The following is a 22,565-nucleotide window of genomic DNA, read 5'->3' on the forward strand; positions in this document are numbered from 1 at the left end:
CCGCCCTCCCTGCAGCTCCTGGACGCGTCGCCAAAGCCTGTCGTTTCCCCCTTCCCCGGGGCGCCGGCATCTCCACTCCACTCCCCCGGCTCCGGTTTGAGCGTCTGGAGGCGAGGAGAGGACGGGTCTCCTCCCGTGGGCTGCGAGGGACGAGGGCAGGAGGGGGCGTCCGCGCGTCCCTGCAGGTGCAGCCTTCAGGGTCCCCGAGCACTGACTTTCCCAGGCCCGTCCTCCCCTCCCGCACCCCGTTTGTTCGCAATATTCCTAAGCCTTTCCCGCTGCCCCTCCTCCAATGTCACCCTTCTAATCTTGTCTCCTTTTACCCATTCACCTTATCTTAATCCCATTTCTTCTCACATTTGCGAAACTTCTGGCCCAGAGGGGTGTCTGTGTTTTTTTTTTTTTTTCTTGTAAATAAAGCCCAACATTCCAGGCGCTGGAGTGGAGAGGCTTTTAGCTTTGGCCGTTCGCCCCGTGATCTTGGACCACTGTCCTTCAGTGAGCGCGGGGAGGCTTTTCTGGGGGGCAGCGGGGTGTAGACACGCTCCAAGCGTCTGTCCCCATCCCATGATCAGCCGAGACTGTCATATGACCCGGGACTGTCTTGGATTCCAGCGCTTGACTTGGGGGGAGCCGGCACAAGCACTGGGTCACGGGGACAAGCTTATAATTAAGATGTGACATCGGAGCCCTGCCCTGTGCGATCTGCTCTCTGTTAATGTGCAGCAAAGGCGGGTGAGACTGTAAACCCTTCACAGGCTCCAACTCCCAAGGTGCGGGAGGTGGAAGCGCCCGGGATGAATGGATGCTGGGCCCCACTTGACTGGACGGTTGTGTGGCCAGAACTAATCCTTTTGATTTAGTGTGAGGGCCGCTGCATCAGTGTAGTGTTGCATTCTTGAACCATCAGTCTAGAGAGGCTATGAGTACTTAAGAACTGGAAGAGTGTTTACGTGATTTTAAAGCAACGTACAGCAACTGGGTGAGAATCTGTATTTGCCAAAAGTTTGAACTCTGTTTTACTTTTTTGGAGTTAGAGGGTGGACAGGAGGTTGCAAAAGGTTGTACAGTGAACAAAATGAGCCTTAGAAATGCCACCGTGTACAGTGTAGTCGCCACTGTAATCTTTGAGAGAAGTTGATGTTTGTTTAAATGCTGTTAATTCTGGCCCCAGCTCAGTGCCAGGTACTGCCAGGATATGCAGGCTAAATATTAGTAAAAGGATGGTTTCCCAGTGTGTACTTATTTATTTATTTATTTATTTTTTTTTATTGGAAAGACGGATATACAGAGAGGAGGAGAGACAGAGAGGAAGATCTTCCATCCGATGGTTCACTCCCCAAGTGACTGCAACGGCCGGAGCTGCACCAGTCCAAAGCCAGGAGCCAGGAGCTCTTCGTGGTCTCCCATGCTGGTGCAGGGTCCCAAGGCTTTGGGCCGTCCTCGACTGCTTTCCCAGGCCACAAGCAGGGAGCTGGATGGGAAGTGGAGCTGCCGGGATCACAACCAGCGCCCATATGGGATCCTAGGCATGTGAGGCGAGGACCTTAACCATTACACTATCGCACTGGGGCCCATCCAGTGTGTGCTTTTAATAGTTCCTGATTCTAGAAGCTAGGAAAAAATTCTTGCTGGTAAGGATGAGAAAACCACGCACGTGTGAGGTATGGATTATGTACTTGGAGGACACCACCTGCTATTTTGTCTGTTACAGTTAATGTCTCTGTGCAGTTAAGTGCCTTATAGCTTTTCCAAGATATTTCTTTTTACCCTAATGAATTTCAAGTTAGTTTTTAATTGAATTCGATGCAGTCAGAAGGTGGGTTAAAGATGTCAGTTCTTAGAAGTTTTTCGCTTCCTTTCAGTCCATGCCTGCTTATTCATTTACCAAAAGAAAGATATTGATAATCCTGGTGTGATCTCAGATCTTCAGGTTGGAACGCATTGGAGTGGTGAGAGGTGAAGAAAGTCAGGGTGTGGCGCGAGGTGGAGGGTGGTTGGCCTGTTGTACACTTGCCTCCCACCGTGGAAGGGGAGCTGGCTGCAGGACTGGGCAGGTCTGGAGTGGATTGCTGGCCGAGCTTTGGTTAATGCAGCTGTGCAGTGATAGGCAATGTATTTGTAGGCTTTACCAGGTGTCAGGCAGATTTTACAGAGCGAGAAGCAGAGACAGAGAAAGAGGGTTTTCCATTTGCTGGTTCACTCCCCAAATGACCACAATGGTCAGAGCTGAGTCGATCTGAAGCGGGGGGCCAGGAGAATCTTTCAGGTCTCCCATATGGGTGTAGGGACCCAAGGACTTGATCCACCTTGAGCCATCTTGACGCCGTCACAGGAAACTGGATCAGAAGTAGAGCATCTGGAACACGATGCTGCCAGGGAGCACATTACTGTGCTATGCCACCTTTCCAGCTGCTTACCAAGTGTGAGCTAATGTAACCCTCCCATCATCGCCCTTGTGAGGAGGGTGCTGTTATTACACCTGCTATTACCAGTAATGGAACTGAAATACTTAATGCAGATTAATCCAGCTAGTTTGTCTCAAAGTTGGGCTTTGCACCACTTTGCTGTGGCACCACTTGTGCATGGTTTGTTTGACAGCGGGAGAGGCTCCTGGGCTGGTCTCTGACAGAATACTTTAACCTTTCTGACCTTATCTTTTAAAAAGGAGGTGAGAATGCGGGGTTGGTGGTGAGGTCTGAGTAAGCCCTGTATCTGACGCACTTCACACAGTTTCTGGCCCATGACACTCATTAAGTGGTAATGGCTGTTACTGTAATTACGTTATTATCGTCAACTCGTCTGTGCCTTTGATCTTTATTTTGAAATAAGTGCTTGAAGCAGTATTTTCATCTTATATTAATAGTACCAACTTGTCAGTTGTTGCTGTAGTTTTTTTTTTTTTTTTTGATTGATTGATTTTCATTGGAAAGGTAGATTTACAGAGAGTACAGATCTTCCATGTATGGTTCACTTCCCAAGTGATTGCAACAGCCATAGCTGAGCCAATCTGAAGCTGGAAGGCAGGCCCTTCATCCGGATCTCCCATGTGGTGCAGGGTCCCGAGGCTTTGGGCCATTCTCTACTTTCCCAAGCCACAAGCAGGGAGCTGGATGGGAAGTGGAGCTGCCAGAACATGAACCGGCGCCCATATGGGATGCTAGTGTTTGCTCGTGGAGAATTAGCCTGTTGAGCCATGGTGCTGGTCTGACTTTATAGTTGTAATGGATCAAAGGACTACAGTCACTATTAACTGTGAATTCATTTCCCAGCTCCCTCCTCTCAGTATAAGAGGTATTGCATTTTTTAAAAGATAGTTATTCATTTGAAAATGTTACAGAGTTATAGAGAAACAGAGAGGCAGAGAGGAGGAGGAGAGGCCCAGAGAAGAAGAGATCTTTTGGTTCATTCCACAAATGACCACAACTGCCAGGAGTGGTCCAGGCTGAAGCCAGGAGCAGGAGACTCCTCCAATCTCCCATGTAGGTACAGGGGCCCAAGCACTCGGGTCATCTGCTGCTGCTTTCCAAGGCACATGAGCAGGGAGTTGGATTGGAAGTGGAACAGCTGGGACTCGAACCAGCACCCGTTTTGGATATTGAAGCTGCAGGTAGTGGCTTAATGCACTGTGCCACAGCCCAGAGCCCTTACTGATAAGCCATTTGAATACTTATGTAAATTTTGAGGGCAAAAGTAGACTTGAAGAAGTACAAGGGTTTTGTTTTTTGTTTTGTTGTCCTATTTTTTTTTTTAAGATGTCTTTATTTGAAAGAGTTACAGAGATAGGAGACAGAAAGCTCTGGCTGCTGGTTCGCTCTCCAGCTGGCCACACCTGCCACAGCTGGCCCAGGAGCTGCACTCAGGTCTTCCACATGGGTGGCAGGGGCACAAACATCTGGACCCTCCCGGGCTGCCTTGTTGCCAGGCTGGTGGCAGGGAGCTGGATTGGAGGCAGGACAGTCAGGGCACACACCAGTGCCTTTTGGGGTGCTGGCATCACAGGCAGCGGAGTTACCCATCTCACCATTGTACCTGCCCCGGCAAAGTGTTTTTAAGGAATTGGTTTTTGTTTTCCCCGTCCCTCCCACCCCCCCCGAAGTGCAGCCCATGCGTTTCTGGAGAACTCTTGGGCACTCTGATCAAACCGAAGCACAGCTGGCTTTAAAGGTGACGCTGGCCTAGACAGGGCCCTTGGTGTGGGGACTGATGGTCACCCAAGTGCGTCGCCTTGTGCAGCGATGGCCTCTCAGGGAAAGCAGAGCTGGAAGAGCTGGTCTGTTGTAAACAGAGGTGGGAAGTCCTGTGGCCTCTGGGTGGCTCAGCTGCTTCTCTGCAAATGAAGGCGTTAGACTGGCGGTGCTCTTGACAGCAGGTTTACCTTGGAAACTTCTGATGCTGATTGCTTCTCTCTGTTTGTTGTTGTTGCATCATTTTTATTTTATTTTATTTTATTTTTTAAAGATTTATTCATTTTATTACAGCCAGATATAAACAGAGGAGGAGAGACAGAGAGGAAGATCTTCCGTCCGATGATTCACTCCCCAGGTGAGCCGCAACGGGCTGATGCGCGCCGATCCGAAGCCGAGAACCTGGAACCTCTTCCGGGTCTCCCACACGGGTGCAGGGTCCCAAGGCATTGGGCCGTCCTCAACTGCTTCCCAGGCCACAAGCAGGGAGCTGGATGGGAAGTGGAGCTGCCGGGATTAGAACCGGCGCCCATATGAGATCCCGGGGCGTTCAAGGCGAGGACTTTAGCCGCTAGGCCACGCTGCCGGGCCCTGGATCATTTTTAAAAGTGTGTTTTTGTTCAGGGCCATCGTTGTCTATCTGAATCATCATGCATATGCAAGTCACAGGTTTTTTTATCTGTAACTTATGAAGCTGTTGTATCACCTTATAATTACATGTCAGTTTTTTTTAAGATTTATTTATTTTTATTTTAAATGCAGATTTACAGAGAGACGTATTATCAGAGAGAAAGATCTTCCATCTACTGGTTTACTCCCCAAATGGCCTCAAGGGCTGGAGCTGAATTGATCTGAAGCCAGGAGCCAGGAACTTTTTCCAGGTCATCCAAGTTGGCATAGAGTTCCAAGGACCTGGGCCATCCTCTGCTGCTTTCTGTAAGCAGGGAGCGGGATCAGAGGTGGAGCACTGGGAAGTGAGCCGGAGCACATAGATAGAGGACGCTTGCAGATGGAGGATGAGCCTGTTAGTTTTCACATTGAGTTGTAGGACTGTTCATCGGCAGTGCGGAGGCTACAGGCTATAAATAGCCGTAAGTCAGTTAGGGTCAAGTATTGTTGCCAAGTAAGGTACAGAAGGATCTCTGGTGTTCAGAGGTTTTTGAATTTCTGGATTGTGAGCAGAGGACTGTAAATCATCTGTGTGTATTTGTATGCCAAAATGTGTATTTAAATATATCAGTTACAATAATGTGCGCTCACTTAAATAACAGACTGATGGAATTATGACTCCTTATGAAGGACTATAGTAATACTATATTACTATTGTAATAATATGGGGAAAATCAGTTGGGGTGGCTATCTGGGGGCAGGGAGTCCCAGACCCTATGGAATTGTAGCATAAAATTCAAAAATTAAAAAAATACTGTGTACTAAATATGGAAACAAATACCCGTTATTATCTAAAAAAAACCAAATTGTGCAAGTTAATCCAATAGCCTCACATAGAATCTACTCAGTTAATCCGACAGCTTCCCATAGAATCTACTCATAACCAACAGTGATTCTTCCCTGTGCTGTGCTCCCTTTTGCTTACTTGAGTTTTTTGTTGCCATTTTGGATTAATGAGATACTATTGTTCAGTGAAAGATTGGAAAATGGGTCCAGCTTAAGTGAACTTCAGCTTTAGTGACCAGTTTCTGTTTTAGCCCAGTCTCAAGAAATAAATTACTTACTGTGGGAAACAAGCCCACCTGCGACCACCTAGCTCCCAAAGGATGGACTCAGGACTACGGAGGAAGTGGGGAGCCAGGCATGTAGTGATGGCTGGGGTGGCCAGCAGGTGGAAACCGATGCTGCCTTCAGGCATTCAGCTGTTGTAATTCCTGAGCCTCAGAGCTCCCTTCTGTCAGTCTGTCACTGGCTGAGTAGTGTGGGAGCTGGCTCAAGGAGGGCAGAGGGAAGAGTGTTGGGTTGAGCAGCTCCAAGAGCTAATATGCCAGAGCACTTTTAAGAGCATCCTGTGGCTATATAGATGAAACTGTTAGGAAGTTAGAAGTTAACTGTGTATGAATGAGGACCTCAGAAAAATAAGTTTCTTCAAAAATAAAGCGCACCTTGGAGGCAGCCCAGTGTTTTATACTACTAAGTCCTGCCCGTATTCCAGTAGCTGTGCAAGCTGGTCCCGGCTTTCCCCCAAAGAAAGCCTTCTCAGGGGATTTGCTTTCTGCCCTGCCTGGCACCAGGTGGGCTACCTAGCCTGGTAGCATTGAACAATAAGACTTTCACAGCCTTCTCCATTCACTTCTGCCTGGTGCCCAGTGGGTAATGGCCCGGTCTGAAAACTCTGGGTATTAAAGCCTCAGGATGGAATTTGACCTCATTCACACACAACAAAGCCTTTGTCCAGGACGGGGGAGCAGGGGAAGGATGGACGGCAGGAAGGACTGGCCCCCATCCCCTTAGAAGCCCGGCCTAGGTGTAAACTAGGGAGTGATCATCCGTTCTTGCTGCCTTGCCTACCCTGTCTGTCTCACACGAAGACATGAACCTGTTCCACTCATCTCCGCTAAGCTCTCTCCCTTTCTTTACTTAGCCCCATTTGTAGCTGGGTACCAGGCTTTGGTTGGCATCATGGCTGTGCTTAGGCTAAGTTCCTATGAAAATGTACCATGGTGCTTCCAACAGTGGTGTTTGTATTCAGTTAGTTCATACATTAAGTATATTTAGTGGAAACAGACAGGTGGACTAGGAGATGTGGTCGAGGGCCGGGGGCAGTCTGGCCTGCTCTAGCTGATTCTCAGTGGTTCCCAACTGGAGCTCCTCTCAGCGGCCTTGTGGATTGGGACCACCACCATTATCCATTCTGTGTAGATTCTTTTGAGAGGAAGAGGTTTTGTTGTTTAAAGACAACTTTTAAAACTGCTAAATTAGGGGCCAGCACCATGGCTCAACAGGCTAGTTCTTGGCCTTCAAGCAGCAGCATCCCATATGGGTGCCGGTTCATGTTCTGGCTGCTCCACTTCGCATCCAGCTTCCTGTTTGTGGCCTGGGAAGGCAGCGGAGGATGGCACACAGCCATGGGACCCTGCCCCTAGGGGGGCCCGGCGTCTCTGCCTGGCGGGGGGACCACTGTCACACAGTGCAGCTACCTGTGGACATCTCTGGTCTCCCACTCCTAGTGCTTCATGCCGTGGTTTAGATTCATGTTCAGCCACTTGGAAATTTTGCATCTTCAAACAATACTTACTGTAAGGTGTGAGAACTTGTGTTTTGGTGCCTCACAAGCAACGTCCTCTTCCACGCATAGCTCCTCGGTGAAGCTCCTGGGCTTGTCCAGGGGGTGGAACTGGTTTGTGCTTCTGTTCTCAGCATCCTGAGCACAGCCGTGGGATCTCTTTTCTCTCAGGCCTGGGCCCCCAGCAGTGTCTGGTCCATCCACTCAGGCAGTGAGTGAGTGTTGGGCCCCCAACAGTGTCTGGTCCATCCACTCAGGCAGTGAGTGAGTGTTGAGCACCATTCCAGTCCCCTGGGGATGCAGCAATGACCGAGGGCGCACGGTTCCTGTTGACTGGGAGCTTGCCTTCTGCTTGTGCAGTCAGCCGTTAAATGCTACTGGGTTACAGCAGGGAGGAGTGCTGCAGAGGAGAGGGGGGTGTGGGAGAGACTGGCAGTGAGTGCCAGTCTTGGCCAGTGGCAGGGATGCAGGAGAGGTGTGCTTCAGTGCTGTGTGAGCTGAGCTGCAAGGGTAAGCATTACAAAGTCACAAGGCAGAGCACAGTGGTTCTAAGCCATGGGTGGATTTGCTCCCCAGGGACCATTGAACAATACTTAGAGGCAGTTCCAGTTGTCACGGCTGGGGCATGGGGGGTAGGAGGGTGGATGCTGCTGGCATGTAGTGGGTAGAAGCGGGGGTACTATGCTCAGGGTGGCCCTTCACAACAAAGGATTGTCCAGCCCACACTGTCAGTGGTGTTGAGGTTGAGAACCGATGTTTGCAGCTTAGAGACCTGTGTGAGGGGCTGGAAATCTGGGCATCTGGGAGAAGGGTACTGCAGGCTCCTGTGACTTGAGGGCAGAAAATTAAACATCTTCTAGGGAAGGTGGGTGCAGCTGTTGGTGTCCTTCCTCAGGCACCTGGTAAATGAGGCAGTCAGTACTTTGTCCTGAAAATAATGAGGGTACCAGTAGAACCAGTAGAGGTTATCATGTCCTGGCATCACACAACCTTCACAAGGAGTTTTTAGGCCCCTAATAGTAATAGAGCACAAGTCAAGAAACGCTGATTTAGAGGGAGGTAGAATTGGGACAGGGAAGTTAGCCTGTGTGAGCCTTGGCCTACGCTGGCGGAAGGGCATAGAGAGGATTGTACAGGGGCTGATTCTGTGGTGTAGTAGGCAAAGCCTCTGACTGCAGTGTGAGCATCCCATGTGGGTCCCGGTTTTTGTCCCGGATGCTCTACTTCTGATCCAACTCCCTGCTTATGACCTGGAGAAGCAGTGGAGCATGGCTCAAGTCCTTGGACTCCTGCACCCACACGGGAGACCTGGCAGAAGCTGGCTTCGATCTGGTCACCTCTGGCTGTTCTGGCCATATGGAGAGTCTGGTAGATGGAAGACCTCTGTGTGTCCTTCTCCTTTGTAACTCTGCCTTTCAAATAAAAGTTAAAAAAAAAAAAAAAAAAGAAAAAAAACATACAGATGACAGACGCTTAGGAGGCAAAATCATGTGGTCCCTGTGTTCCTTTATGTGTCATATACTCCAGCAACATCTTGGGACACAGAAGGAAGCAACATAGACCATTCAGGTGCTCTCCCAGACTATTAGTGTTCAGTGAATATTTATGAATAATTGTTTTGGCTCTCTGTTGTGATTGAGCCCAGTGAGGGGAGGTGGTTTTGATAAGTTGCCTCGTGTATGAGGCGACTTGCTTGGTGTTTGGTGCAGAGCACCGGTGAGTGCTAATGCAGCCGTCCCAGCTCAGAACTGCTCTGCATCTGGCCATGAGGTGCAGGCATGACAGGAACAGAGAGCCCCCTCCCCACCCCCCCCACCCCCCCGCCTCGGGCAGGTGCCAGCGGGTCTTTCTTTGGAAGACGCAGAACAACTGACAATGATCTCTTTGTCTCAGGGTGCTTTTTTTATGGCTGTGAAAACAGAGGAAGCAAGGGTTTTATTGACAGTGCAGCTCACACTGTAACAACAGAATAAGCTGCTCTAGTTCCTTCCAAAATGCAATGAACTAGTCTAGCTGTGTGTTATACATCAATGTTGTATCTTTATGTTTCTCTTGTTCTTTACTTTTCTTTGTTTTTAAGATTTATTTGCTTGAAATACAGTTACAGAAGCAGAGGAGTAAGCAGAGAGAGAGAGAGAGAGAGAGAGAGAGAGAGAGAGAGAGAGAGAGGTTTTCTACCCATTGGTTCACTCCCCAAATGGTCACAGTGACTGGGGCCTAGACAGGCCAAAGCCAAGAGCTTCTTCTGGGTCTCCTGTATGGGTGCAGCGGCCCAGGAACTTGCAACATCCTCTGTTGCTTTCCCAGGCACATTAGTAGGGTGCTGGGTCAGAAGTGGAATAAACTAGTCCCCATCTGCAATGCTGGAGCTGCAGGCTTAACACTCTGGGCCACAGCACTGACCCGTTGCGTTGTGCATCCCATCTTGTCATCAAGTTAGAGCAGGTAATTAGCTTGTGATTCATGCATGCATTAAATTAAGACAGAAAAAATGAAATGTCATAGAATTAAGTCACGGTCATACAGAGAGTGAAATATATTCAGACCTAATTGTATCACCCACAAATATTTCTTTTTTTTTTCACAAATATTTCTTAATATTGCTCATGCTTTTTGAATTCTGATTAACTTTCATACTTGAAGATCTTTTATAGAAACTATTACATCATTCTCTTGATTCATTTCTGTCTGTCATCAGTTCCAAGTTGGGTAAGGCCCTTTCTTTTTCTTTTTTAAATATTTATTTATTTTTATTGGAAAGGCGGATACAGAGAGGGAAAGAGACAGAGAGGAAGATCTTCCGTCCGATGATTCACCCCCCAAGTGACCACAGCGGTTAAAGCTGAGCCAGTCTGAAGCCAGGAGCCAGGAGCTTATGCTGAGTCTTCTCTGTAGGTGCAGGGTCCCAAGGCTTTGGGCCGTCTCGACTGCTTCCCCAGGACACAAGCAGGGAGCTGGATGGGAAGTGGGGCTGCCGGGATTAGAACTGACGTCCATATGGGATCCAGGCACGTTGAAGGGGAGGACTTAAGCCACTATGCTATCATGCCAGGTCCCAGCCCATTCTTTTTTTAAGGTTTATTGTTTTTTTTACTGGAAAGTCAGATTTACAGAGAGAAATTTTTTCTGTCCACTGGTTCACTCTCCAAATGACTGCGATAGCTGGAGCTGGGTTGATCTGAAGCCAGGAGCCAGGAGCTTCTTCTGGGTTTTCCACATAGGTGCAGGAGCCCAAGAACTGAGCTGCTCTCTGCTTCCATCTCAGACCACAAGCAAGGAACTGGATGGGAAGTGGAGCAGCTGGGACATGCATAAACTGGCACCCACATGGGATGCTGGCACTGCAAAGCAGTGGGTTAGGCTGTTGAGGCATCATGTGGCAGAGGTAATGAGTTGCAGATGGAGTTGAACCTGCACTAGGCAGCTGCAAGCTGTGGCAGGAATCCAGGTTAAAGTCCACTGTGACTAGTGCTGCAGAATCACCAAGCATTGAATATAATTGTACCGAAGCTTGAAAGTTTGGTGTCTAGTTTTTGGAAATAGGCCTTATTCATTACTGCTTTATGGTTTGACTTTGAGCACGTCTATTTTAAAATTGTTCTTGCTGTATAGTGTGTAAGGTAGATTTGGGGTAAGTATTGTGGCACCACAGGTTAAACTGCCACTTAATCTTGCATCTCTTTGGCTCCTCTGGTTTCTGTCCAGCTCCCGGTTAGTGTGCCAATGAGGCAGCAGATGATGGCGCAAGTACTTGGGTTCCTGCCAACCTTGTAGGAAACCCAGGTGGAGTTTCTGACTCCTGACTGTGGTCTTGACCCAGCCCTGGCTGCTGCAGCCATCTGGGGAGTGAGCTGGTAGGTTGAATCTCTTCCCCCACTTCCCCTTCTCTCCTTCTGTAACTCTGCCTTTCCAATAGATAACTAAGGTTTTTAAAAATGACAGTTATGTGCTCTCTGGGTATGTAGGTCAGGTGGAGGCGACCGACTGGGGTTGGAGGGGTGGCTTTGTTCAGTGTGCACCTTTCATCCTCCTGGGACTCGTGGGCCAGCCAGACATGTCTGCTCAAGGACAAGGGTAGAGGCACAGGAGCTCAAGTGGTGCTTGCAAACCCTCGTGAGGGTCAATGCTAGAACTGGTGCAGTCACCTTGTTGTCTCCCGGACACACTCAGCTAACTGTTGTGGCCTTTCCAGCTTGATGCTGGCTGCTCCGTCAGCCTGGAGAGCACTGCCCCACGTCTCCTGTGCCCGCTCATCGTCACGCAGCTCTTAGCTGTGGCACACCTTCCTGGTGTGGCTTTCTACACCGCCCCCCAGCCCCTTTCCCCAGGGTTATCTCTGGCCACATCTCTAGCTTTGCTCTGATTTTCTTCTGTCTTTTCTTCTCTTTTCTTGCTCCCTCTGTCCTTCCCTCCCTTCCTCTTTACCTTCCTCCCCCTCTTTCTTTTTTAAAGGATACTTCTAATATCTGAAACTGTACCTCCATCATCTTACTTCATGTCTTATCTGCTTCCATCACACTGTAAGCTCTGGCAGCAGGGGCCTTTCTGTCTTACTATTTGTTGTGGTGTCTACAGCGCCTAGAAGCCTGGCATCTTACAAGTAAGCTGTGTGCAGGGTTATTATTTTTTTTCTGCTAATTATGGAAAGGTCACCTTTGATGAGCAGTTTCTAAATTTGATCTTAAGAAAGTATGTGAGCTTAGTTGGCATATAAATCGACTACATACATATGCACGTATTAAAGTACGGAGCATTCCTAAATACTCCCTTCTCTGCCAGCACCATTTCCCCTATTCTTAGTATTTTATATCATGTATTTGGTGCATTTGTTATAATTAATGAAATGATACTGATACATTTTTATTAATCAATATGTATAGATTACAGTAGGATTCATTTTTTTTGTGTTGTGAAATTCCATGGTTTTTATTGTTTTAAAAGGTATAAGAACTTCTTTGTTCATTTTTTTTTCCCCATTGGGAAGTCAGATTTACAGAGAGGAGAGACAGAAAGATCTTCCATCCGCTGGTTCACTTTCCAAATGGCCACAGTGGGTGGAGCTGAGCCAGTCTAAAGCCAGGAGCCAGGTGCTGGGTCCCTCTGCTGCTTTCTCAGGCCATAAATAGGCAGCTGGATGGGATGCTGGCGCTTAGGGGTGGAAGATTGGGCAGGAGAGCCATCACACTGGCCCCTAAGATTTATTTATTTTAAAGATTTATTTATTTATTTGAAAGAGAGAGAATGATTTATCCTCCTTCCACTAAATCACTCCACAGATGGCCACAAAAGGCAAGTCAAGGCCAGTTCAAAGCCAGGACGGGTCTCCCACAAGAATCCATCGTTTACTTCCCTCCTGGGTACATCAGTGGGAAGCTGGATCAGAAACTGGGCAGCTGGCACTGGAGGTGGAATTTTTAATTTTAGTGGACTCCTACTGGCTATTTTTTTTTAATCTCATAGTTTGTGCTCTTGTTATTATCTAAAAAGTCACCAACTCCTATAAACTGTATAATTTTGTGTTTGTCCTTTAGTTTTTGTTTTTGTTTTCAAAAGCTATATGGTTTGTGTCTGCTGATTTAGTAGTGAGTATGTGATGATTTGTTGAAACTAATGTTTATTATTTTTCTTTTGCTTCTCTGTTGAAGATTCCGTTATAAGTCTGTAGGTCTGTCTTTGGACTTTCCGTTGATCCATTCGTGTATTTTGCATTAATTCCATACTTTTTTTTTTTCTAGTCATATAGCTTTATAGAAAATCTTGCAGTCAGGTGGCAACAGTATTTTGACATTGTTCTTTAGTACTTTGCTAACCATCCCAGAATGGAATGGCCACTGTCCTTTATGATTAACTTTAGAGTCAGTTTTTGTTTGTTTGTTTTTTAATTGGAAAGGCAGATATACAGAGAGGAGGAGAGACAGAGATGGTTCATTCCCCAAGTGGCTGCAACGACTGGATCTGACCCAATCCAAAGCCAGGAGTCACGAGCTTCTTCTGGGTCTCCCACGCGGGTGCAGGGTCCCAATGCATTGGGCTGTCCTCGACTGCTTTCCCAGGCCACAAGCAGGGAGCTGGATGGGAAGTGGAGCTGCCTGGATTAGAACCAGCTCCCATATGGGATCCTGGCGCATCCTATGCTATCGTGCTGGGGCCCTTTTTCTCCACCCCCCTTTTATGTCCACAAAATACCTTGTGAAAATTGTAATAGGAATTACTGTTGTTTTTCTCCACCTGCCCCTCTCTAGGAGTTTTTTTGACTGTATAGATGGGGTTGGGTAGAAATGATTTCCTGTCCATGGACATGGAATTTTATTTGGACCTTTTTTCTTTTCATTAGTGTTTCATGGTTTTTCTCAAATGAATTTCACAAATGGAGACTTCATGATGGACCATATCAATCAGTGGACCACCTCATCGAGCGAAACTGGCAGTGACTCATAACTGGAGAACTATTAACTCCACTTGAGCACATATCTCAGAGCATGCCCCACATCCGGGACTTGGGGTGGGCGGGAAACCGGGTGGGGCTTCTCCCTCAATATCCCCTTTTACCTCAGATACATGATGGAAACAATATGGACATAATAGCATTGCCCACCTCCCTATCCCCCTGAACCTTTTTTTTTTTTTCTTCTCTTTCTTGATTTTCCTTCAACTATAGTTAACTATGTAAAGATTGTCAACAACAATACAATAAAATGGATTATTAAAAAAAAAAAAATCAAATGAATTTCACACATTTTGTTAGGTTTATGCTTGAGTGTCATATTTTCTTTGCCAGTAGGGGAGGGTACTACCAGAAACGAAGTTTTATTTAATCGTTTTAGGAGACTTACTTATTTATTTGAAGGCAGAGTGGCATAGAGCATTCCCTACCCAGATTGCCGCAGCAGCCAGATCTGAGCCAGGAACTCCATCCTGGTGCTGCTACTTGTGGGGTAGGAGAAAGCTTGGGTCATTTTGATCTGCCTTCCCGGACACATTGGTAGGAAGTTGGATTGGAAGCAGCCTTTCTAGGAGGCAAATTGGCACTCTAATGCGGCATGTTGACAAAGGAGGTGGTGGCTTAACCCACTATGGCTCAACACATTCCTCGATGTTTTTATTTTGAATTTCACATGTTGATTTCAGGCAGCTGCTTAAGCTGCTGTGTTCCAGTACTGTTGAGTCTCTGGGATTTTCTGTATAAACAATTGTGTCATGTCAGCAAACAGTTCCATTTCTTCCTTTTCTCAGTAAAATTCTTGCATATGTTTTTGAATTTCATCAGATAATATTGAGGGTTTTCTATGAGGTTTGTTGGTCTTCAGCTTTACTTTCTTGCAACGCCTTTGCCTTTTGGCATTAGGGCAGTCCATAAGCGTTCCCTCTGCTTATGTTTTCTGGAAGAGATGGCAGAGAATCTCTCTCTCTCTTTTTTTCCTTAAGTATGTGATAAAATTAACAAGTGAGACCACCTGAGTGCCTAAGAAGGTTAATTGTTGGTCCAAATTGTTCAGTAGGTATGGCTGATCTGTTTATCTTACCTGTTTCTTCTTGGTTGAGTTTTAGAGAATTATCTCTGAGGACACTGGTCCATTTCACCTAACCTGTCAAATACGTGGGTGGAGTTGTACATCACGCCCCTATTCTTTTAGCAGTGGGTCTTGGTGCAATTTCCTTTTAAATTATTGTAATAAAATGTATATAACATAAAATTTGCCATATTACCCATTTTGGAGCATATAACTCATTGACCTTAAGGTCAATTAATTGTTTTCCAATCCTGTGCAACTATCACTGGTATTTCATCTATTGAAATCATTAGTAAGTATCATCTTATTGATGGTATGACATTGCCTGCTTATGTTTTTTTTTAAGATTTATTTAATTTTATTGCAAAGTCAGTTATATACAGAGAGGAGGAGAGACAGAAGAAATATCTTCCGTCCAATGATTCACTCCCCAAGTGACCGCAATGGCCAGTGCTGCGCCGATCCAAAGCCAGGATCCCAGATCCTGTTCCGGGTCTCCCTCGCGGTGCAGGGTCCCAAGGCCTTGGGCCATCCTCGACTACTTTCCCAGGCCACAGCCTGCATATGTTTTGATGTTTCTGTGGAGAATAAAAAATTGGAGTGACGCCATCTTTGTTTTAGTGACATCATCCTGGCTGAGTTACATTTTTAATGATCACAGCTTGTAAGATTCTGGGCATATGGGAAAGACATCATGATCTTGGCTTTGAGTTCCACACAGAGATGTAGACAAGTATTTCCACAGGTAAGCTACACTGCAGTATTATAAGTACTGTCTTTAAAAGTCATATGAACAGTTTACATCTAACTGTACAGTCTGACATGATCTGCATATTTTTATTTTTTTCAAAAAGATTTATTTATGTATTTTAAAGTCAGAGCTCCAGAGAGAGACAAGGAAAGAAGAATCTTCCATCCTCTGGTTCATTTTCCATATGGACTCAACATCCAGGACTGAGTAAGGCAGAAGCCAGGGGCTTCTTCCAGATCTCTCCTGTGGGTGCAGGGCACAGACACTTGGCCACACTTGCTGCTTTTTCCAGGCCGTTAGCAAGGAGATGGATTAGAAGCAGAGCAGCTGGGACACGAACCAGTGACCACCTGGGCTGTTGGTGTTGCAGCTCTACCTGCTCTGCTGCAGTGCCAGCCTCACGATTTGCCCCCTTAATTTACTCAGCAAAACAGCCTTGGGTAACAAATATGTCAACATCCTCTTTCTACCACAGAGGAACCTAAGGATGCCAAAGTACCTTGGATTTTTACTACTACTAAATACCAGATTTAAACTCACATCTTCTGGTTGTAAATCTTTTTAATCCTTGTACTGCATATCAGCTCTCTTTCTCATTGCCTTCCTCATCGCCTTCCTTGGAGAATTCCTCTGATAGGAAGGATTTTGGGGCTCTGTCTCTTTGAAAGTTAAGTCTTTTATCAGAACTGTCTTGTTTTTATGATTTAAAAATGTTAACCATGTGAGCATGTTAGCAAGTGTATGTACAAGCCTTTAAAGGACCGTTAGACATCCTACAAAGTGCTGAGGAAAAGCCTGCTTGTGGCATGTGGCATGTGGCATTCATCAGCGTGCCAGGGAAGCAATTCTGGATCAGCGAAGCAGGCTAGCAGCACACCAGTTTCAGAACTGCTTGAATGACCACGTTCATCATGGTGGCTTTGAGCAAGCTAACGCTGGTAAGAAGCGTCACAGGACACAGCCTGGTGCAGTGAAGGGAGCCTGGTGCTGGAGCCTGACCTGTTCAGTGCTGCTCAGTACAAAATGGCCTCTCTGTGGGAAATGAGCCATCTCTGTCTGCCTCACAGTTTTCACCTTGTTATGGGAATTTGATGGGTGGAGCACCTGGCTTGAGGGTGTGGGGTGGGTGGGGTAAGGTAAGGGTTTGTGTGTGTATTGCGTATGCCATGGGGTAGGGTGTGTGGGGGGTCAGGTAAAGAGGGGGTGTGTGTGTGTGGTGCGTATGACCTATTCAGTGAGCAAATGAACAGACTTGGCTGCCCTTTTGTGAGTACTGCCCAGCTCTTGAGTACTTTGAATGTCATGGTTATAAAGGTGCAGTCCTAGAAGTGACAGACACTTTTCCTGATAGAATAATCTACCTTCAATTAATATTTACAGTTCTTTGTCAGTAATACTTTGGGCAGATACATCAGAGCTAATGTAATATTTTCATAGCTGGTGTCTTAATTTTCAAGTTAAGTCCCACATTTTCAACAATAGGCTGTCCCTAATACCAGGGTGAAGTGGATACTTATGAGAATGGTATACAAAGGAGGCAGTTGGAGTAAGAGCTCAAAATGGCAAGTAGGAGGGTTTTTGAGGGCCAGTATTTTGTCTGTGAAATATCATATCAGATTTTCATGTTTTAAAAAGATGCACTGTTTATTCAAAAGAGTGACAGAGAAAAGAGGAGACACACAGAGAGAAGTCTTCCATCCTCTGATTCCCTCCAGAAATGGCTGCACCAGCTGAGGGTAGGCCAGGCTGGAGGCAGAAACCAGGAACTCTCATCAGGGTCACCCACTTGAGTGGCAGAAACCCAATTACCTGAACCATCACGTGTTGCCTTCCGAGGTGGGTGTTAGCAGGAAGCCTCATGGGCAGCTGCAGAGCCAGGACTCACTGGCACTCAGATGGAGGATGCAGGAGCCTAAGATAGTAGCTTACCCAGTGCCACAGTGCCTACCACCCGGTGTTCCTGTCCTTGCCATACGAAATTTACAACAATGTGACTGCCGGTAAATGTTTGAGATGTCTTTTCTTTGTGATGACTGTGATTCAGGCATGCTTGCTCTGCTTATCCACCTCTTCTAGTGTGCCTGTCTTGTTCCTCCTTATTTACCCACTTTGTGTGAGCACCACCAACTTGGCAAACTAATGAAATCAGTGCTGTTCCTGCCTTATGCTTGAGAAAGTGGAAGCTTGCATGTCCTGTGACCTGTCTGTGGTTGCATGGCTAATGGGTGGTGGAACTGGAAGGGTCTCCCCTGAACGGTCCCAGCTTCCTAAATCCAACCTTTTCTTACGTGGCTTCACCTTTTCTTTTTTTTTAAGATTTATTTATTTATTTATTTACTATTGGAATGTAAGATTTAAGAGAGAAATAAAGACAGCGAGAGAGAGCTGCCATCCGCTGGTTCACTCCCCAAGTGGCCGCAAAGACTGGAGTTGAGCTGATCTGAAGCCCGGAGCCAGCAGCCAGGAGCTTCTTCCGGGTCTCCCATGCAGATACAGGGTCCTAAGGCTTTGGTCCGTCTTTGACTGCTTTCCCAGGCCACAGGCAGGAAGCTGGAAGGGAAGTGGAGCAGCCAGGATATGAACTGGCACTGATGTGGGATACCAGTGCATGCAACATGAGGACACTTTAGCCACTAGGCTACCATGCTGGGCCTGTGGCTGGTTGTAGACAATTCTCTATCCTTAGGTTATAACCTGGTGAATCTGACAAAAGGTTAATGTGGTGGGAAAATAACAACAGCAAATAAAATCAAAATTTAAAAATAGCAATTAAAATGAAAGAGTTAATGTAAGAATGTACAAGATAACACCCAAATGGACAGAGTTCAGAGAAGAGAAGCAAGTGGCTTGGAGATGGTAAGATGCATTTATCTGACTGAGGAAGCGACTTTGTGGGAGCAGACTGCACGTCTCCATTTCTTGGCCATTGATGAAATGCGCCCTGTCTGAGGCTCTGTACATATCTTCTGGGGACCCAGCAACTAAGAACAATTTGGTAAGGTTTATTTTTTTGTGATTTGTCTCACAAAAATAATAGACATTTTGGCAAATTCATCAAGGTGTCAATACCTTGTTGAATCCATTTCTGTTTGTAAATGGATGTGAATCAGTACAATTGTATTATTGAAAATAGGTACATGAATTATACCCGTTTAGCCAGGTGGACAGCATCTTACAGCTCTGTGCACGCACGCACATGTGATACTAGGCTGTGGTAAAAGTTAATGCTGTTCATTCAGAGAAACCTCTCCTGGTACCAACCTGGAAGGGTTAGATGCTCCTTCACTGCTGTAGCAAATGATAAACTGTTACATTGACCTTAGGGGAATGGAAGGTCGAGTTCTAGAGGTTGCTTGGTATTTCACAGCCATGGTGACTCTGGTGAAGAATAATGTATACTTGAGAGTTGCTAAGAGAGTAAGTGTTCTTACCAGGGAGGAGCAGGCATTTAGCTCAGAGTTTAAGACACTTGTGTTCTGCGTCAGAATGCTTGGGTTCGGGCCTGGCGCTGTGACCTAGTGGCTAAAGTCCTTGCCTTGAATGCACTAGGATCATATGGGTGCCAGTTCTAATCCTGGCAGCCCTGCTTCCCATCCAGCTCCCTGCTTGTGGCCTGGGGAAGCAGTCGAGGACATCCCGAAGTTTTGGGATCCTGCACCTGCATGGGAGACCCAGAAGAGCTCCTGGCTCCTGGCTTCAGATCATCTCAGCTCCAGCCGTTACGGTCACTTGGGGAGTGACTCATCAGATGGAAGATCTTCCTCTCTGTCTCTCCTCCTCTCTATATATCTGACTTTGCAATATAAATAAATAAATATAAATAAGAATGCCTGGATTCGACTCCTAATTCCAGCTTTTTGCAAGTGCAGACACTGTGACGTGGTAATGATGACTCAAATGATTGGGTTCCTGCCAGTCATGTGGAAAATCTAGATTGAGTTCCCAGCTCTTGGCTTTGCTCTAGCCTGACCTTGACTGTTGTGGATATTTAGGGAGTGTACCTGTTGGTGTGTGTGCCTACTATCTTTCTGCCTCATTCAAAATAAAGAAAATCCTAAACATATACAGAAAAAAAGTATGAGAGGTGATGGGTATGTTGATTAGCCAAGATGTGAGCTTTTGTGGCAAGATGGCGGAGATCCACATGGCCTCCTCTGCAGCTGGCCATGTGCGTATGTCTGAGTTCTGGCCAGTTAAAAACAAGTGGCAGGTGCAACCTTCAAGGTCTCCTGAAAGGAAGTTCATGTCCACTTGCTTCCTGCTGGCTGGCATGGAATCTGAGTAACTGGAGCTTCCACAGCCTTCTGAATACAGCAGGGCCCTATGCTCGAGCTGGAAGCAGCCCTGACAGCGTGGGAGGCATCCTGGGAAGAGAAACTGAATGAAAGACATTTTTAATAATCAGATAGAAGAGGGATGAGCTGGCAAGGAGTCACCTAAATGACAGAGCGCAAAGCCAACAAGTGTTTCAAGAAAGAGCAACTAGACTACCACTGTACATTGAGTAAAGTTGGGAAAATATCATTGGTCTGACAAAATAGAGGCCTTGGCAAGGCCAGTGGGGAGGGTGACCTACCAATAGAATTTGGGGGTGAAGTGACTTGCTGAATGATGGAGAGACTAGAGTTAAGATCTCCATAACATCATAATCGATGAGATCCAGAGCAAAAGAATAGCTGTGAGATGTTTGCAAGGAGGGCGACGCTTCTACAATGAAAGGAATAAGGACGGAAGTGGGCCTGGGGGTGGGGCTTATAGATCTGGGATGCAGACATGAGGGAGCTTGTGTCTAAAGCTTCCTATTTTCTCCTGAAATATTTAGCAAAGTCATCAGCTTTCATCTTATGGCTACGAATGTCATTATTCCTCGTATCTTGTCAGTCTTTTGGATGGTGTTTACCATGCTGTGGTAAGTCTTCCCCAAGCCTGAGATGAATTGTGTGTTTTAAAATCCTGTAGTACCTTGCTTCCAAGGCACATGAAGTGTGTCACAGTCAGAGCCCGGGTTCCTCTCCCAGCCCCATTTGCAGGTATCTAGCCAGGTTGTGCTGTAGACAGGAGGAAAAACACAGCTGCCCGCAGAACACCTGCCCTTACTGTGTGTCAGCCCGCTCTTCCAACCAGCTGGCACTGTCTTTTCCCCTGCCTAGGGAACTCCTGCATCATGACCCCACTGGACTGTGACACCTTTTTAGACCTCTCTGATTGTCCCACCTTATCCCAAGCACATTGAGAAACTAGGTTGTCTGGACCAGAAACCATAGCTTACTAGCCTGGATCTAGTGCTGTGTCTACTGTATGCTAGGTACCAGGTAAATGAATTCTTTTTGGTTCCTGTACCTGTTCTTTTAGTAATTTCTAATGAAACGAAATGAAAAGTGCTTTTTTTAAAAAAAGATTTATTTTATTTTTGTTGCAAAGTCAGATATACAGAGAGGAGGAGAGACAGAGAGAAAGATCTTCCATCTGATGATTCACTCCCCAAGTGACTGCAACGGCTGGAGCTGCACCAATCCGAAGCCAGGAGCCAGGAGCTTTTTCTGGGTCACCCAGGCAGGTGCAGGGTCCCAAGGCTTTGGGCCGTCTTCGACTGCTTTCTTAGGCCACAAGCAGGGAGCTGGATGGGAAGTGGAGCTGCTGGGATTAGAACCGACACCCATGTGGGATCCTGGCGCATTCAAGGCGAGGACGTTAGCCTTCAGGCCACGGCGCTGGGCCCATGAAAAGTGCTCTTTTTCTTGCAAAGAAATCATTGTTTCTTCTTCTTTTTTTCCCTTTCTAGGTGGTTCTGGAATGGAGCAGGGATCAATACCATGTTTTGTTTGATTCCTACAGAGACAATATTGCTGGGAAATCCTTTCAGAATCGGTAAGAAGAAATCTTAAAATAGTGTCTGTTATTCGGACTAATGCGATGAGTCATGAGAGCCTCTGTCTTAAATGTGACCATGAAGGGTCTTTCCAGATTGCAGATAACAGTTTAGATGTGCAAGAGTTCACCTTCTGTAGAAACCTTGTAATTTACTCATAATGAATGAAAAAAAATCTGATTCCCAGAGACTAGCCCCTCCCCCTCTTGCAGTGCATTGAGTTCTTTACATTGCATAATCGCATTCATTTTCCCCCAGTTCTGTGAATGGAACTTTGTGTCCCTTGTAGCTTCAGTAAACCAGGTAACTGTTGGCAGTGCTCTATTAGTTCTAGGTAACTAGCAGATCGGGACTCCACCCAGATGGGCGCCTGATTCTGTTGCCTCTTTGGGTGGGAAGAGCAGCAGCCTGGCGGGTGGGTGTCTGACTGCGGCCACCCTGGACTGCTGCTGCTTCACCCCTTCTTGGCCCCCCTCGTGAGATAGGGCTCAGAATGGAAGCAATTTTTTCCAACATCCTGCTTCTTTTGGTGGTAAGGTGAATGAATCACACAGGTCCTTTTTTTACAATGCCACTTAAAGCTCTTGCTGTTTTGTGTATGTCTGTGGTTGGAGACAGGGGTTCTTCGGTCCTCGTCATTCTAACTTTAAAAAAGTGAACTTGAGTTGCCCTCTGTTTTATTTATTTGTTCATTTTTATGCATTATCTATTCTCATTTTTATTATGTTGACCTACAGCTGATCGGTACAGGCTAAGGAGCAGGAAGAGACTGGAGTGAATGTGGGTGGCTATACCCTCATCTACATGTCTGAGGCCTTAACTGGAGACCTGTCTGGAATCTGTTCATTTTTCCAATAGATTTTTCCTTTTTTAACTGAACCAGAAAAACTAACTGGTGTCGGTTCATGTGCATTCATAATAGCGTGTGAATTTCCTGGGTACCTCTAGACTGCATCACCATCTGAACCCATGCTCCTGCCCTGCCTAGCGGCACTTCCTTGTCCCTCTGTTT

General features: G+C 46.5%; 1 protein-coding gene across 1 annotated transcript in view; it reads left to right on the forward strand.

The window, feature by feature from the left end:
- The window catches only part of GNPTAB (N-acetylglucosamine-1-phosphate transferase subunits alpha and beta), a 72,739-nt gene that overhangs the window by 533 nt on the left and 49,641 nt on the right, over positions 1-22,565 (forward strand). Inside the window, exon 2 of the mRNA XM_058673345.1 lies at positions 21,467-21,552. Within this exon, the coding sequence (XP_058529328.1) occupies positions 21,467-21,552 (86 nt within the window). The remainder of the gene's footprint in view (positions 1-21,466; positions 21,553-22,565) is intronic.

The sequence above is a fragment of the Ochotona princeps genome, chromosome 15 (assembly GCF_030435755.1).
Source record: "Ochotona princeps isolate mOchPri1 chromosome 15, mOchPri1.hap1, whole genome shotgun sequence".
NCBI lineage: Eukaryota > Metazoa > Chordata > Mammalia > Lagomorpha > Ochotonidae > Ochotona > Ochotona princeps.